The sequence below is a fragment of the Amyelois transitella genome, chromosome 17 (assembly GCF_032362555.1).
Source record: "Amyelois transitella isolate CPQ chromosome 17, ilAmyTran1.1, whole genome shotgun sequence".
Classification (NCBI taxonomy): Eukaryota; Metazoa; Arthropoda; class Insecta; order Lepidoptera; family Pyralidae; genus Amyelois; species Amyelois transitella.
This window is the reverse complement of record NC_083520.1, coordinates 3,138,797-3,155,100: the sequence shown is the minus strand read 5'-3', so window position 1 is coordinate 3,155,100 and position 16,304 is coordinate 3,138,797. Positions and strand designations below refer to the sequence as shown.

The following is a 16,304-nucleotide window of genomic DNA, read 5'->3' as shown; positions in this document are numbered from 1 at the left end:
TATGCTGTTCTAGTTGGATTTTATATACTACCCAGTTTGCATATAGTATGCAAGTTTAAATTTTATATACCCCGTTTATTTTTGACGAATTACTCAGATTGAGTTAGCTACATACATATTATAATAAACGTTATATGGATAAACATTCAAAACCCGGGCCAATTAGAAAAAGTTCGTTTCTCATCATGCACTGGCCGGGATTCTAATCCGGGTCCTCCGGTGTCACAGACAAGCGAACTACCGCTGTGTCACAGAAGCAGTTTTCTTATAAGTTTTGTGACTGATGTACATATGCAATCTAAGATGCTCCTTATCTTTGTACATTCTTATTACTGTATACATCAGTTTGACCAGGAATGGAATCGGCTTTTTCTCTCCATTCCATTCATACCTAATAAAGGAAGAATGTTTCTCAGTCAGCTGTAGCTACATTCGACGACAACATCGCCAGATATATTTTATTCTCTCTCTCAAATTCTTGGGACATGAAACTTCCACCTAAACTCTTTCTGCGTTTTAATGTACTCCTTACACTTTCGTTTCTCTATTCAAAATTCAATTACGACATACATAAAATCAACTTTAAATGTTTAAAATGAAAGGCAAAATAAGGTGTGAATTTGTATTTAATTATAGCGCTTACATACACGATATAGTATTTGCCTCAGACTGGTTACTATTACAATAATTCTCTTTTGTAACGACGAAACATTAAAATACACATGACACTACTATCAAAGTAGTTCAATAATTTAGATTACACATCTATACTTAAAACTTAACATAAGCATCGACATTTTCGACGATAAATCATAATTATTCATAAAAATCTAATAAATTTAATCCTTGGTTTGGATGTACTTGATGAGGTCGATGACACGGCTGGAGTAGCCAAACTCGTTGTCGTACCAACTGATGAGCTTGACGAAGTTGTCGTTGAGGGAAATGCCGGCGGCGGCGTCGAAGATGGACGAGTGGGTGTCGCCGATGAAGTCGGAAGACACCACTTGGTCTTCGGTGTATCCAAGCACGCCCTTCAGGGGACCTTCAGCTGCCTCCTTGACCTTCTGTTTGATGGCGTCATAGCTGGCGGGCTTGCCAAGACGGACGGTCAGATCTACAACAGACACGTTGGCGACGGGAACGCGGAAAGCCATACCAGTCAACTTTCCATTAAGTGCGGGAATGACTTTGCCAACAGCTTTAGCTGCGCCGGTGGAGGCAGGAATAATATTTTGTTGTGCACCACGGCCATCACGCCACAGTTTACCAGAGGGACCGTCAACAGTCTTCTGGGTGGCGGTGGTGGCGTGAACTGTGGTCATAAGGCCTTCAACAATTTCGAAGTTGTCATGGATTACTTTGGCAAGAGGGGCCAAGCAGTTGGTGGTGCATGAAGCATTGGAGATGACCTTGAAGGAGGGGTCATAAGCCTCAAGGTTGACACCGACGACGAACATGGGCGCGTCAGCACTGGGGGCAGAGATGATAACCTTCTTGGCTCCACCTTCCAAATGGGCAGATGCCTTTTCTGTAGTGGTGAATACTCCTGTGGATTCTACAACATACTCAGCACCAGCCTTGCCCCATGGGATGGCTTTGGGGTCCCTTTCTGAGAAGACAGCGATTTTGTTTCCATTTACAATGAGATTGCCGTCAGAAGCCTCAACGGTTCCCTTGAAGCGACCATGAGTGGAATCATACTTGAAGAGGTAGACCATGTAGTCCAAGCCAATGAAGGGATCATTGATGGCAACGACTGAGGCTCCCTTCTCAATGGAGGCGCGGAGCACCAGGCGACCAATGCGGCCAAATCCGTTGATACCAATCTTCGACATGATTTCTGTAATGAAAGAAACAAATTATTAATTACAATAAGTTGTACATTACCAAAAAATATACATGTGGTAATGTAAAATTGGGATGTTTCACTACCTTTAATAGAGGGTTTCATCACCTTTAGCAGAATAAAGAAAAGTCAGGCACAAAATGTAAAGCAAACAGTATGATAAGTGGTTGTAATTGAAAAAAGATAAGTGACATGTATATGTAATATACACACACAAGACTAAATATAGAGCAGCTCTTTATATTGAGTTCTTATCATCCTGATATCATGTTATGTTCAGGAATCCTCAGTTGAAATGTTTAATATAGATACTGATAAATGTAAAAGTTAATACTGTTACTTCATACTTTATTACGATGTTTTCTTGTTGCAACCTGACCTGATATACTTATTAACCTTGGTGACTTAGGTCAGGAGGAAAGAGGTTAATTTATTAATAAAACATGTAGATATAGCTACATTTTTTATTAATAATACTTTTTATTTTTTATTAATTATTCTTGATATAATTAAGTTTATTTTTATAATTTAATAATAACTCATTGTAAAATAATTCACCCCAAATCACACTAGCTCAAAAGGTAACTCATGACGTTATGTGATATTTAATCAAGTTTATTTGTCTGACAAAACTATTTTTCAGTAAATTTGAATGAGTGATCTGATCTATCATGTACCTACACATTGAACTTTTTTATTTCATACAACAAAATTACTGGTAACATCTTTCCCGAAACTTAGAAAACTGTTAGTTGATTTCATTGATAGATACATACTCATAATAACGTCTTTATCTTTTACAGGATAGACAAACATAATAATCTCAAAAATTATAAAAGCCAAATTCAGCTGCATAACTTTAAGCTAGAATTGAGATTTAAATAGTGACAGATTGCTAGCCCCTTGCATAATAGAAGAATGTTTTGTTTATCAGCCTTTCCCAAGGTAGACTTTTATAATTTGACTTGTTTCAAAATTGGTAAAAGTTTATCCCCAATACTATCCCACATTTAATAAATGCTTATAACAATAAATCATTGATACAAAGGACGAAAGACACAAGTTACTTTTACTGTTTTTGTAAAGGGCTTAAACAGTAAACTAGGTTTTTCTTTCAAAAAATTATTCATTGTTAAACAAGATTTAAAAAAAATAGGTATTTGTTCAACAAATTAAAACTATTCAATAAAATTAATAACCAACACATGTACATTTAACACTAAATTGTTTTAATATTCATAAAAAGAATGAGCCCTTTACATTGATTTTATTGCAGAAAAAAAAAATTAAGGTACCTATTGAGTTTGATTCTAATAGGAATTTAGTGAAAAGAAACTTGGAGGTATTACTAGTTTTGATGAGACAAATTGAGGGTAATAATGTATAAGTAACTACCTACCTTAATTAAATTGTTTCACCAAATGACTAGGTACCTATGTTTAATATTGCTAAATGTTTTACTTTCAACTTGCAATACATACATGGGGCTACGTGCCACCCATCATGTAGGTAGGTATGTAAATAAAACTTACTTTATTCTGAAATCATGTATTTTTTTGAATAAATATGTGTTATCCCATATTCCATGACCTTCATATTGCTTCTCTAGAATTTGGTGATCATCTCAATTAAATTAATATTTGTAGGAGTTTGCCGGTCTGTGGAGGTCATTTAGAGGTCAGGGAGACTAACACAAAATTAACGATTATTAAATAAATATTTTCAAGGATAACGATTCTAATAAGATCTAGGTATAAAATAGTACCGGAATTTTGCTAAACCAGTATCCTAAAGAGCACAAAAACACATAAAATATTGTATCTAGCGGTACCTACAAGGTGATGTAAGTTTATGCAACTGAAGTATTACAATAAATAATAACCGGATAATATTAATAAACAAAAGTATATAGTTAAAACAAATATGAGAATACAGAATTAACTTACCGGAAATTAATGGAAGATTCTTAAAAGATTCTCACTAGACACGTTTACTCCTTACAAGATGGAGTACAAAAATGACATTTGTTGAAGGACAGACAGGCAGGCAAGTGAATCAGAATCAATGAATCATAGATTAGTAATATGTAGAATAGAACTGGCGAAGTTTACGCCTAACTATGAATTGACCTTCAAAAAGACCTTCAGAGCCTAAGAGATTTTCATGTGATCGGAAAGATTAAAATGCCTGCCAAGCTGTTTGAGACAAGTGGAGAGGAGCAAAGCTGTGCTACCCCCTTCCAAACAACATTATTGCCTATGCCTAGTCAGTAGTCACGTCAGTGGAGACATATTCTTAGGTACCTATCACATTATTCTTTTACGAACATACCTGTCTGGCACAATTCGACGAAGAAGAAGTTACCTATGATTATCATTAACGTAGTTCATCACAGACTCGAAACCTTATTATAACTTTAGACTTAAGATAGCCAGTACTCTGATACATTCAGTAAAATTTCTAAGACTTAAGGTTGCATCCTCGATAGGAGACCGGGGTTTGGGTTTTTACGTAGAAGAGACTCCGACTGACCTACACAACCTATGCAGGTAAACCAAACCCGTATTGAATCGATCATAGTTACACATAGTTGCCTGAATGTGCATGCTTTACTATGTTTTCCCACACCATAAGAGCATCGGTTAGGTGTCAAACTAATTACATAACTTCGAAAATAGTCAATGGTACATGGCCGAGGTGGGATTCGAACTTGTGCCTTTATGCATATTACGCATTTTGACCGGGTACGTTATAGATTTTTCAATCGATGTTTTTCTTTATCTAACACTAAATAGTGTCATTAAAAATTATAAAAAACATGAAAACGGCATTTTACTGCCTGAAGTTATTGTCCTGACAGAAAGTTTATTACAAATTATCTTGGGATGATTAATTATTGAATGATAGGTAGACCTGTTTACCAAAGAAGTGTCTGAAATTAAATTAGATTCTTTGGGCCGGTGACTTGTCACTTGCTTGTCATTCTCATTTGGCATTATTCTTGTCAATGTCAGTCGAATTCTTTAAGTTCGATTTTATATAGCAAAAGGAAATACTTGATACAGCGCTAATGTGACTGCGCGTTTCCTTATTTTTTTTTCATTTGGCGCTGTTTAAATAATTTTCTCCACTTGTCACTTTTTATTCTTACAATCTACCAAATAAATCATGGTTGTGATTTAATTACATATTACTTTCTATAAAAAGGGAGCGCGGCATGATAATATAAAATTGGAGCGCGGCTTATTCAAAATGTTGATTGAATTTTAGTGTAATTGGACATGTTTTATCAACATGTGAAAGCTCAGTTATGGTCATTAAAGTTGGTATAAACGGTTTTGGGCGAATTGGCAGAGTTATTTTTAGAACTTGCCACCAAAATCCAGACTTGGAGGTGAGCAATTAAGTCTGCAAGAGTTTAAATGAAGAAATGACTAACTTTCCATTTATTCTTTTGTACATACATACATATAGTCACGTCTATATCCCTTGCGGGGTAGACAGAGCCAACAGTCTTGAAAAGACTGAATTGCCAGATTCAGCTATTTGGCTTAACGATATAATTGAGATTCAAATAGTGACAGGTTGCTAGCCTATCGCCTAAAAAAGAATCCCAAGTTTGTAAGCCTATCCCTTAGTCGCCTTTTACGACATCCATGGGAAAGAGATGGAGTGGTCCTTTTTTTGTACGGCAAAGTAATATTCTTTTGTAGATTTATTATAGTAGCCTATAGCCTTTTTTCTAGGTAGCAGCCATCAATGATCCTGCTATTGATGTTGAGTACATTTGTTACTTGATAAAATTTGACTCAACGCATGGGAAATTTAGAGGGAGTATCATCCATACTGAAAGTGAAATTACCGTAGACGGTGCGTCATTCTTTTTTTTTCCTTCGTTTCATATCTACTTATATGATCAGGAACATCTTTATCACAGGGCGTCTAGAAATATAAAGCTTGCAAAGGCACTGCACTACATTAGTGCATACCACATTCAGTGGCAGTGAAAAATATAAGCCGCTGGGCTACCCAGTTCAATTGAGGCTTCAAATTCTTCTGTAATCAGTTCTAGGCTTGGATGTAGCGAGGTACAGGAAGTGTGGATAGCTGCTACCTCCAAGAAGAGCCGTCGGTTCCTGCTCCTGCCCCGTTGTACTTACATACAATGTGATGCTCACAAAATTTACCTCACCATATTCGGCATTTTATTAACGCCTGCTCCCGTGGCATGGCACGCGTGATGTTTTTGTCGGACGAAAAACTCGTTGTTTCGATTTTTCTTATGACTTGAGACGGAATACTGAGTTTTTCGCGCGATAAAAACGTCGTCGCGCGTGCCTTGCTACGGGGACTGGAAAAAATATTTCGTGCCAGTATTAATTAAAACGTTTAATAGATGCAAAAATCAAGATTTTTCACGAGAAGCTGCCAGCGAACGTCCCGTGGCAGTCGGCGGAAGTGCAGTATGTGGTTGAAGCGTCGGGAATCTTTACCAGCCTTCAAAAGGCTTCCGTATGTTTTCTTTTTGCAGTTTAAACTTCACACATGCAGTAAACTAAGCTTAGTGATGTATCCGTAAGGCATTGGGGATGTGTGTTATATGTTTTGAATGACAGGAAAGTACGTTATTTTGAAATAGTGTCAAATCCAGATTCTTTCCCTTAGAGCCCGCTTATGACCATCGCAACGGTTATCAACAAATAACTGAACTAACGTTATTCAGAAAACCATTATTGTACCTGTCTCCTAAGGATTTGACCCTTGGCTTTTTACTTCGCATACCTTAACCACCTGACCAACGATGCTGATTAGTATGGAATGACTATTTAGGTAAAGGTTCTGTTGTCGAGCTACGGATTTTTTTTCGTATATTTTCTAGGGTCACCTGGCTAGTGAAAGTGTCAAAAGAGTGATTGTAACAGCGCCAAGTGCAGATGTTCCCATGGTCATATTAGGAGTCAACCACTCTGACCTGGATTCAGGTACAATGTTCGAAGTACCTGTTTATTATTTTATTTTTCATCCTGCGACATATTTTTGGTACAGCACCTTACTTACGTTTACAACTCACATGCCACATTAAACATCATTATCAGCCATTTTACACTGTTTAATATTTGGTAAATATTGAAATATTTGTAGTTTTCAATATCATTTGCTTTATTTCTCCAAGATAGTTTGTAAATAGTTGTATACCTATATATGATGGGAGGCTTTTATTGCCATAGCAATGCAGTATAGGGGAAAGGTGTACATAATGATCCCTCTAAGGGAGAAGGCTAATTGTGGCCAAAGTATTGAAGCTAGAGTAAATCTGTAAAAACCTTTGGATAGTTCATTTAATTGGCCGTATTTTGGAATACAACTCTTTTTGGGCGGCTTTATATTTTGTTTTATTTGTGATTTTCCAAACCTCTACTATCATCATCATTTTGTACACCGGGGTGGGTAAAATGATTCCTGGGGTAGGGTTAAAATGATCCCGAGGATTATATTGCCCCCAGAGTAAAAAAATAAACTAAATTAGTTATTCTAATCAGTCTTTATTAGTTTTTTCATATCACAATTGACATTTAACTGTTATAATGCCTGTAATTAGTCAGATCAGTATCTTATATCTTAATATAGCTATAGAAACCCAGTCTTTCAGCCAGTGAAACTTAAAGTTATAAAAAAAGAACTCAACATAATAATTTTAAACGGGCTGTTTCCAATTCAATACCTAACTATGATTAATAGTCTTGTTGAATCAACTACCAAAAAAATTTCAATAACAAAACAAAGAAACCCAGTCTTATGGGTCAATAAATCTGAAACAAAAAACATTTCTAAACATAATTTAACGTGGCCAGCTGATACGCCAGAGAAAGTACATCTTGTTTGGTTAGGCCATACATCCTAGATTCCATGTCTGTTATGTGCTGAATTAGTTCTTTTTCTTGATCAGGTGAAAACACCGTTTGTTTACTTCCTAGGGTCTTAACTGCGCCAACAGCAACTTTATTTTTGCCTTTGGCTCTTCTTTTCAGGCTCATCACAGGTACCGAGAACTGCTTGCTGGCTGTTTTATATGGCATGCCTTTTTTTACTTCTTCGAGTGCTCGTGACATAGCCTCCTCGCTCCATTTTTGCCGGTCTGTCTTTCTTTGATAATTTCGCGGCATCTGCAAATGATATATAAAAACTATACATGCTACACACACTTAAATTTCGACATACATATACACACACACTCACACATACACACGTACATAAACATACAAAAACGTATATTATATTTTTATGTTCAAAAAAACCAAAAGTGAAGGGGTAAAATGATCCTGGGATCATTTTACACTCATACGCAGGGATCGTTTGACCCCAAATACAATTTTTTTTTTTTATTATTGAAAAGTAACCTCAATTTGTCGCCTTAGCGAAATCGAACCGCACTTAAACAACACTTGATTATGATTCAAAGTCGAAAATAAAACGTTAATTCACTGAAATACAACACCATCCAAATAATACAACATTGATTTGACGCTTACCTTACATTGAACACAGCAATTTTCTTTTTTTTTATATTAATCGGCGCACGATGCTTAGACCGCCATGATATTTCACTGGTGAACTGAGCGGGGAGCGGGGAAGACGTTTGCATATAAATCTAATAGATGGCACTAGTAATTTACCGACAACGATGGGGAATCATTTGACCTCGAGGAATCATTTTGTACACCTATCCCCTAAATCCGGTTTCGAAGGACCAATATGTTCTGGCGATCGCCGTTCCTCAGCTTGGCTGCGATGCAACGCGTATATTTTGCTGAGAGCTATGAATATATTTCAGATAAAAGAGTGATATCAAGCGCATCCAGCACTCTATACTGCCTGGCGCCGATAGTGAAGATCCTGAATGATAACTTTGGTGTCAGCGAAGGATTCCTCACGAGCATACACGCTATGACACCCTCTCTGAAGCCTCTAGACGGATTATGTTTAAGGGGAAAGGTAAGCAAGATAGTAACAGAAATAGATTCACTCTATTGAGATTCTATGCCTTCCTGTTGTAAAAAGTACCTGAAGTAAATGTACCTAGTTAAAACAAAGCATCTTCTTGAAAAGGCTTTCGAAAAAAAGATAATTACTTAATAAGAGTCTATTCTAGGAGCTACGATATGAGAGATACAAACTTGTCTTCTTTCTACCCTAAAATACGCATAAAGAACATGTAAAAATCTTTATTGAGAATGTCCACATCCCAATGTGTTGTTAGTATTCAATCTTTTGTTTACAGTTTTGCTTTGTATTTTTATTCCCGTCGGTACAAAGGTTAGTGATATCCGTGTAAAGGGTTGATAACCCCCTGCTTATCCGTTCGTGCCGATAATGTGAAGAGGCTATCGGCTTTGGGAATGTGACTTGCTTCAGTAGGACTATCCCGTTTACGATTCATTTATAGGATAAATTGTCCATTATAATCTGGGCTACTCACAGAAACACCTAGTAGACTGACACCATTAATGGGGCAAGTTCATCACTAAATTAGGCCCGCAGACATTTACATTACATAGGGATAGAATTCTATGTTATCAGTAACTCATTCTGTTTCTTTTTTCATATAAAGAAAGAGCATAATTGACCTCAAACATTATCCGTGACGCAACTTTAAGTCTGTGAACTGAAAATAGAATACTTGCAATACAAAACGTATCTTTTTGAATATGTTCAATATTATCATCATCATCATTCATCAATATTGAATATTATAGGTTTATTTATTTAATTGTATATTGACCTAGCACTGGCGCGACCACCGCAGTATCCATCAGAACATAATACCAGCTGCGACCGGCGCTTGCAAAGCCCTGGGCAAGATCATCCCGCAAGTGAAGGACAAACTGGTTGGCTTGGCGTTCAGAGTGCCTATTGTCAACGTGTCTGTCTTGGATCTAACTTTGAGGTATTTTTTATACGATTCGCAGCTTCATACTTTGGAAAAGGTATCACAAGAGCGATGGATACTTTTTATTGGAGGAAGTTAAAGGTTTTTAATTGAAGTGCCCACTTCGACAGGACAAGACTTATATATGTGGAAATACAACTTGCTATTCCATTACTCTAGAATAATCAAATTTAAATGTATCTTATAGGTTTTCAGTTAGTACTTTTTCTTTGACAAATTCGTTAAGATGTTATTGAATTAATGTTAATAACACTTGTTTATTACAGGCTTAACAAGGAAACATCCTTACAAGAGATCGCCAATGCAGTTGAAAAATACAGCAAGTCTACCATGCAAAATATTGTTAAGATTTCAAACGAAGATGCAGTATCGTCTGACTTCGCCGGCGATGAGCACTCGTGCATCATTGATGTTGACTCCAGCCTCCAACTCAAGAAAAACTCCTTCAAACTCGTCTGTTGGTACGAAAACGAATTTTCATACGCCTGCAGAGTCATCGACCTCATACTCTTTTCAGAGAGACAATTCCTACTACCAGACCCAAGAAACATAATGAATTTTGCCACAAAACGTACAGCTATTAAGAAACAGAATGATAAAGCTGAGGATAAAAATAACGAAATCAAGAGTGATTTAAGCCATTCGTCATCACAGCTAGTTCATTGTAGATCGCCAGGACGACCGGTAAAGTTGAGGAAACCGGCGTCTATTAGTTATTCAGGCAACTCCCAAGAAACAACAGCAAATAGTGATGCGATATTCAGAATTTGGAATGATGATAACGAAACTAACAAACGGGTGAAGGCGCAGAGTTCCAGTTGTCACAAATGTGATGAAGCAACTCCCCATACAAGTCAAATTCACAGTGTAAAAGCCCACCAGCGTTTAGAAAATGTAAAAAAAGAATTTTCCAAAATGGTGAGTATTACCGAAAGCTTGTTGAGCAAATGTAATAAAATTCGTGATATCAGTTTATCGGAGAATGCCTTAGAAGAAAAGGCTAGAGAGAAAAAAATATGTGACATTGATAATAAAAAATCGTTTGATGGTAATATAATAAAGGAGTCTCCTACGTTTAACCTTATTTCTGATATTTCTGGAGATTATATGTCCAATATTGAGGAAATAAACAGTAGTAAGAATAATTTCAGAAGAGATAACCTCAGTGACTATAACAAAAAAAGTTCGGCTTTTATAAGCACAAATCAAACGGATAGCGATTCGCTGAAGCTAAAGGTCTCTGGCAATAGCGCCGACTTCAGTCAGTTTTCAAATGACGTTAAAACCAGCTGTTTGAAAAAAAAGAAAGTTGATCATTTATTTCAAGATCAAGTAGTTCAAACGATTACGAATTTAATAAATGGGTTGGCACAAAACATTGAACTAAATTTTATAGGCAAGCCACATACTGACGACGTGACTTGTGACGGACACAAAGTTGATGAATATAAAGACAATAATAAGACTCAATTTTTAAAGAAATCACCAGAAAACATTGATGATAGCGGGTTTGTTTCGCCAGTCAAAAATAGAACTAGTCAAGCCTGTGTATTTAATGATGAAATTATTTTGTCAAAATTGGAAGAGAAATCTCAAGTAGAAGTTGAAATTAAATCCTTAGATTTGACTTCGTCAGACAATGCAACAGCACCAGGAAAATGCATTAGAACAGCATCAGATGACCAATCGCCAAAAGTCAGTCATAGTAAAAGCACGACTAACACGGACTGTTTTACAGCAACAAAATCTTTTGATAAACCTAACAAAAGTCTAGAGATACCGGCGGAAATTTTGAATAATCTCAACAGACTTTTAACAGATCCCGTGATAATTGTGCCAGACAGTTCAAAATGTGCAAGTTCAACATTGACTGCATCTGGAAACAGTGAAACCGGTAGAAAAGTTGATTTATATGATAAACTTGATAGCGTCAGTGCTAGCGATTCCGATAACTCATTTCAAATACACGAAAGAAAATCTCAAGTTATCAATATAGCAGATTTGACAAATTCAATAGAAGATTTGGTGCGTTTAGACAAAATTTGCAGGATCATTGAAATATCGGACGAGCTATCAGACAAATTGTTTTCCACTTTGGGAAGCACGGACAGCGCCGCGATACAAAAAACCAAGTGGTCATTCAAAGATTTATGTCAAAGAATAAAATTGGATGAGTTTTGTAACAAATTGTTTTCCGGTCAGTCGTGTCATTGTGATAAAAAAAATTAGTGTTTTTTAAATAAAAATTCTTTATTTAATTGATATGTTATCCTTAATATTAAGTACAAATTTACTGAAGGCACTGCACAATCAAATTTACGACAAAAATATCACAGTAATAAACAGTATGAACAGATAATACCAGGTACTTGGGGTAACTCAGTTTTGTCATTCATATGTAACTGTATTATGTTTTTAATTCGAAGTTATGTAAATTATAATAAAAGTTAATCGTCCATTTTGAGATGTTGAAGTCTCAACTAGTTTTAATATTATTAACACAATTTTCTCCACTTCAAAACAAAATCCATAAAAACTATATAAAAATGCAAAACATGAACTATATTTAGAAAATTTAATATTAACAAAAGCGATATTTACAACCTAAACTCTGTCGGTCGGTACTTCGTAACTGTAGATAACGCTCGTAGCGCATGTAAAAAATTATGAGGCGTTTTTAAATTAATTGTGACATATAACGTATGTAACCTTTGTAATAGCAATTTTATTCCCATCATAAACTCTTAGTAATATAAGAATATGTCTCGCTATAGATTAACAGCAACAGTGGAATACTAAACCCTAAAGTATTTTAACAATAAAGCAATCTATACTAAAGTATTCTGTATGTACGATGAGTGAACATCGTATATTCCGACTGTACAAGAAAATCAAGGCAAGACGAACACCTATCCTTACCTTAAAGCTATCCATAATTATGATAAACAAAGTCAGTGTTTCTCAACAGTTTCCAGTTCAGTTCTATGATTTTTCTTGGGAAGAGAGCATCGTCTAGGTCGACAAAGTCAGCGATGACTACGTTGAGCGGCGCGCGGTCAGTGACCCCGCGAGCTAGCGGCGGCCCGGGGGACATCTCCAGCAGTTTGGGAAGCACTTGCTCTTTCACAGGCACCGCGCACTTTTTACGGAGGTTTGATAGCCATCTGAAAAATAAAATATGCAGGCAGTGGGAAGACCTAGACGAACGTATCTTGATCAAATTAAGGACGTCCTGGTAAAGCCCGAGCTTGTATGAAGAGAGTTATGAATGTGGATGAAGCGAAGGAAGTATGCAGAGATCGTGGCAAGTGGAAAGAGGTAGTCTCTGCCTACCCCTCCGGGAAAGAGGCGTGATTTTATGTATGTATGTATGTTAATTCCAGTCTTATAACGAAAAATTATAAGGTATTGGGATGAGTACAGTTTGTTGGTGTCATTTTGGTTTTTTTTAAGAAATTGGTGAGACCCGAAGTGTTACCTAGTTGAGATAACAAAACTTGCATAAATTTCCAATATAACTTGACACTTACCTCAAAACAATAAAGGCGGGCGTAGGTGTCAACACGGCCTGGTGGACGAACCCCATGCCTGGGTGTCGTTTTACATTCTCCAGGAAACTGATGAGGCCCGAGGTGCGATCTTGCTGTGGCCACGGAGACGGCATCATCTGTGGTTGCCAGAACTCGCTCATGGAGTATACGGACTGATGGCGGTATACCACTACTACCTGAAATATTAACCAATTCAAATTACATAAAAGTTATATTGAGATTAAGAGATAGTGGCAGCTTGCTATGCTACCCAATCATTTTAAATGTGTTACTCGATTTAAAAGTCATTCACTCATTTGACTTCTACAATCTGCATGGGAAGAGAAGCCGATCTTTATAAATATCCTTTTTCAATCTTTAAAATATATTTTTAAAGATTCAATTACACATTCAAGAAGATTAAGATCTATAAAATATATTTTTCGATCTTTAAAATATATTTTTTTGTGTATAATATAACCTCTGTTCTTGAAAAATCCCATGGGAACTAAAATTTTTACCGGGGTGAAAGTACCCTTTCTCCTTCTCCAAATTCTTAATTATATATACATATTATTTTAAGAAGATTTTTTCAGAAGATAACGCGTGAAGAGACAACAAACAAACAAATAAACTTACTTTCGCATTTATAATATTGCTATGAAAAGTTGGGCCTCACCTGTTGCCGTAACCTGTGCAAAGAGTTGAGCGTTATCGCTTGCAGGTCAATCTGCCTCGGCACCAGTCGGTTGCCAAACATCTTGATCAAAACCAACATCAACCTCCTGTGATCCTCGATATCAAACCCGTAGAAATGCTGGCAATCTAATATCACAACCTGGAATGGAAAAATATAGCAAAATTTTTATTGCAGCAAAAATTATAAATCAGGGCTAGTTGTGCTCATTAAGACAAAGACATGACTAGGAATGTAAACAAAATATAAACTACCTCTTCTGGGTGAGAGTCGATAAATTCTCTGACTTTTTCTAATGGTCCGGTGATCTCATCCGCATAGACACCATGAGTGAAGAAGAAGCTGTCTGTGCCATTCTTGGTTGCTAATCTCAGGTCAAAATATCTGGAAAATTATGTACAAAATTGATAGACAATCATACGGAAATCATATTGATTTGTTTACACAATTTAATAATATCCATGATGTCTACAAATTTTATATATTTTTTTGAAATTTTTGCAAGTATTTTTGTGATGGGCTGATAACCTATCACTATCTGAATATAAATTCATTTTCAAAGCCAACTAAATGTGGACTGTGAGTATTATGGCTATTGTCTTTATCTACTCAGTAAGAGATAAAGATGTGATATGTCTACAGCTAAATTCACTGGGCTATTAATGTACTGATGAAAATAATTGTAAGTATTAGTAAAGTTATACTGTGACAAATGAACAGGACAGAAAAGAGACAACAGATAATTCAGTGACAAACAAATTAACACAATTTACACTTACAACAAGTTTTCATGTCATCAAAGGTGATTAAGGGGCTTGTATACTTGGGATTCCTCTTGTAAGCAATGTGCTAACAATCTGTCACTATTTGAATCTCAATTCCATCTTATAGCCATAAAGCACAACACACACACAAACACGACCTTTCATTCTTTTCAAGACTATTGGCTCTATTTACCCAACAAGGGATATAGACGTGAATAAATCTAAGTATGTACTGATCAGTACCTAATAAATATACATTATATAATGATACTTAGTTGACTGTATATGTATTGTGCTTATTCATAATTAATGTGAATGTTAGTTGTACCTAATGCCAATGAGTAGTTGCTGATGTACATCTATGGCCTGGGTTATGGTCCAGCGTAAGATCGTACCTCGGAACAGAGGGTACAGCTGGTGCAAGATTGGTTCCGCATCAGGGGCAAGGCCGCTTGCCCGAGTGATGCCATATGTCATTGAATCATGGCTACCTGGAATTTATTATGGCATATTGATTAAAAAGGTAGTATTTTCTTTTTTTTAAATGTTCTCAACCCTTCTCATTTTTTTAAATGATCACTTCATGGTTGTTAAGATAGATAATATTGAAGTTATTATAAAAGCACTGTTACTGATACTTGTTGTTTCTTTAAATCATTAAAACATATAATCATTGATTTCAATATTACCCAATAGGATAATATATCTTCTGTAGTATATTTTTAGTACAATTTATTTATTTATACAATAAAGTTTACTGACAAGTTTTGTACCTATTCTTAAAACTTACCAGGGATAGCTAAGTATATCAGAGGCACTTCTTTTAACTGGGCTGGTAGATCTGTCATCCAAGATTCTAAGTTTATTTGGGCTGCACTTTCTTCTCCCATTATGAATGCTAAAATGAATATTTTTGTGAATAAAACCGAACAAAGAAAACAAAGCACTGTACAGTACACAACTAGAAAAAATCCTTTTAATAGATATGGCACGTTGATGATATCACTCCGATTACCTCAAGCCCTCTAGTTGAGTTAACCTCTGGTATAATTAAATCGAGGTTGAAATCTTGTGTCGAAATCAAGAATACTAATAATATTTATCTAGATATCTTGCGTCATTCTTACCATTAAAAAAATAGCCCGAAGATCGAGTATGTACTAAAGTTTTACCTTGTTTATTCTGTGATTTTGGGCATTTTAGTTTTTCCTCTAAAAATTAAGTAAAATTTAATAAAACAAAGTAAAGATTTCGAAAACAAAAACTTGAATCCAAGTGATAAGTCAATGTCACCATCAAGCAAATAGCTGTCACTGTCACAGAGAATAAACATTTTTTTTACTTTTGTTTAATGCAAAGGATCAACGGTATACGTACATCATCTCTAGCAAGAGCCCGGGGTGCGCTCTTTGATCATATGTTTTTTTCATGTTGGCAAATAAAAGATTTATTTATTTATATTGTTAATTTTTTTATTCCTTGTTCTGGTATTTTGAAGAGTGGCTCATTAGTCGCC

The 16,304-nt window shown here is 35.9% G+C and overlaps 3 protein-coding genes across 6 annotated transcripts; 1 reads left to right on the top strand and 2 right to left on the bottom strand.

Moving 5' to 3' along the window:
• Positions 1-608: 608 nt before the first annotated feature.
• Positions 609-3,943, bottom strand: LOC106143432 (glyceraldehyde-3-phosphate dehydrogenase 2). 2 transcript variants are annotated; one of them, XM_013345511.2, is made up of 2 exons: positions 3,796-3,943; positions 609-1,843 (listed from the first exon to the last, which is right to left on the bottom strand). In XM_013345511.2, exon 2 carries the CDS (start codon positions 1,836-1,838, stop codon positions 840-842), a length of 999 nt encoding a protein of 332 aa, XP_013200965.1. In that variant the 5' UTR covers positions 1,839-1,843; positions 3,796-3,943; the 3' UTR covers positions 609-839. The 2 variants fall into 2 exon arrangements, with proteins under 2 accessions (XP_013200965.1, XP_060804720.1); XM_060948737.1 differs by lacking the exon at positions 3,796-3,943 and adding an exon at positions 1,936-1,957.
• A 1,046-nt stretch (positions 3,944-4,989) lies between these two features.
• LOC106143451 (uncharacterized) lies at positions 4,990-12,062 on the top strand. Of its 2 annotated transcripts, XM_013345544.2 has the most exons (7): positions 4,990-5,243; positions 5,596-5,719; positions 6,246-6,361; positions 6,729-6,831; positions 8,682-8,842; positions 9,634-9,794; positions 10,064-12,062. In XM_013345544.2, exons 1-7 carry the CDS (start codon positions 5,160-5,162, stop codon positions 12,024-12,026), a joined length of 2,712 nt encoding a protein of 903 aa, XP_013200998.2. In that variant the 5' UTR covers positions 4,990-5,159; the 3' UTR covers positions 12,027-12,062. The 2 variants fall into 2 exon arrangements, with proteins under 2 accessions (XP_013200998.2, XP_060804858.1); XM_060948875.1 differs by lacking the exons at positions 4,990-5,243; positions 6,246-6,361 and having other exon boundaries at positions 5,684-5,719.
• An 18-nt stretch (positions 12,063-12,080) lies between these two features.
• LOC106143450 (PI-PLC X domain-containing protein 3) lies at positions 12,081-16,098 on the bottom strand. 2 transcript variants are annotated; one of them, XM_013345543.2, is made up of 7 exons: positions 15,961-16,098; positions 15,579-15,686; positions 15,117-15,279; positions 14,279-14,408; positions 14,007-14,165; positions 13,328-13,524; positions 12,081-12,961 (listed from the first exon to the last, which is right to left on the bottom strand). In XM_013345543.2, the coding sequence occupies exons 2-7, from the start codon at positions 15,676-15,678 to the stop codon at positions 12,724-12,726; spliced, it is 987 nt and encodes a 328-aa protein (XP_013200997.2). In that variant the 5' UTR covers positions 15,679-15,686; positions 15,961-16,098; the 3' UTR covers positions 12,081-12,723. The 2 variants fall into 2 exon arrangements, with proteins under 2 accessions (XP_013200997.2, XP_013200996.2); XM_013345542.2 differs by having other exon boundaries at positions 15,916-16,075.
• Positions 16,099-16,304: the final 206 nt, after the last annotated feature.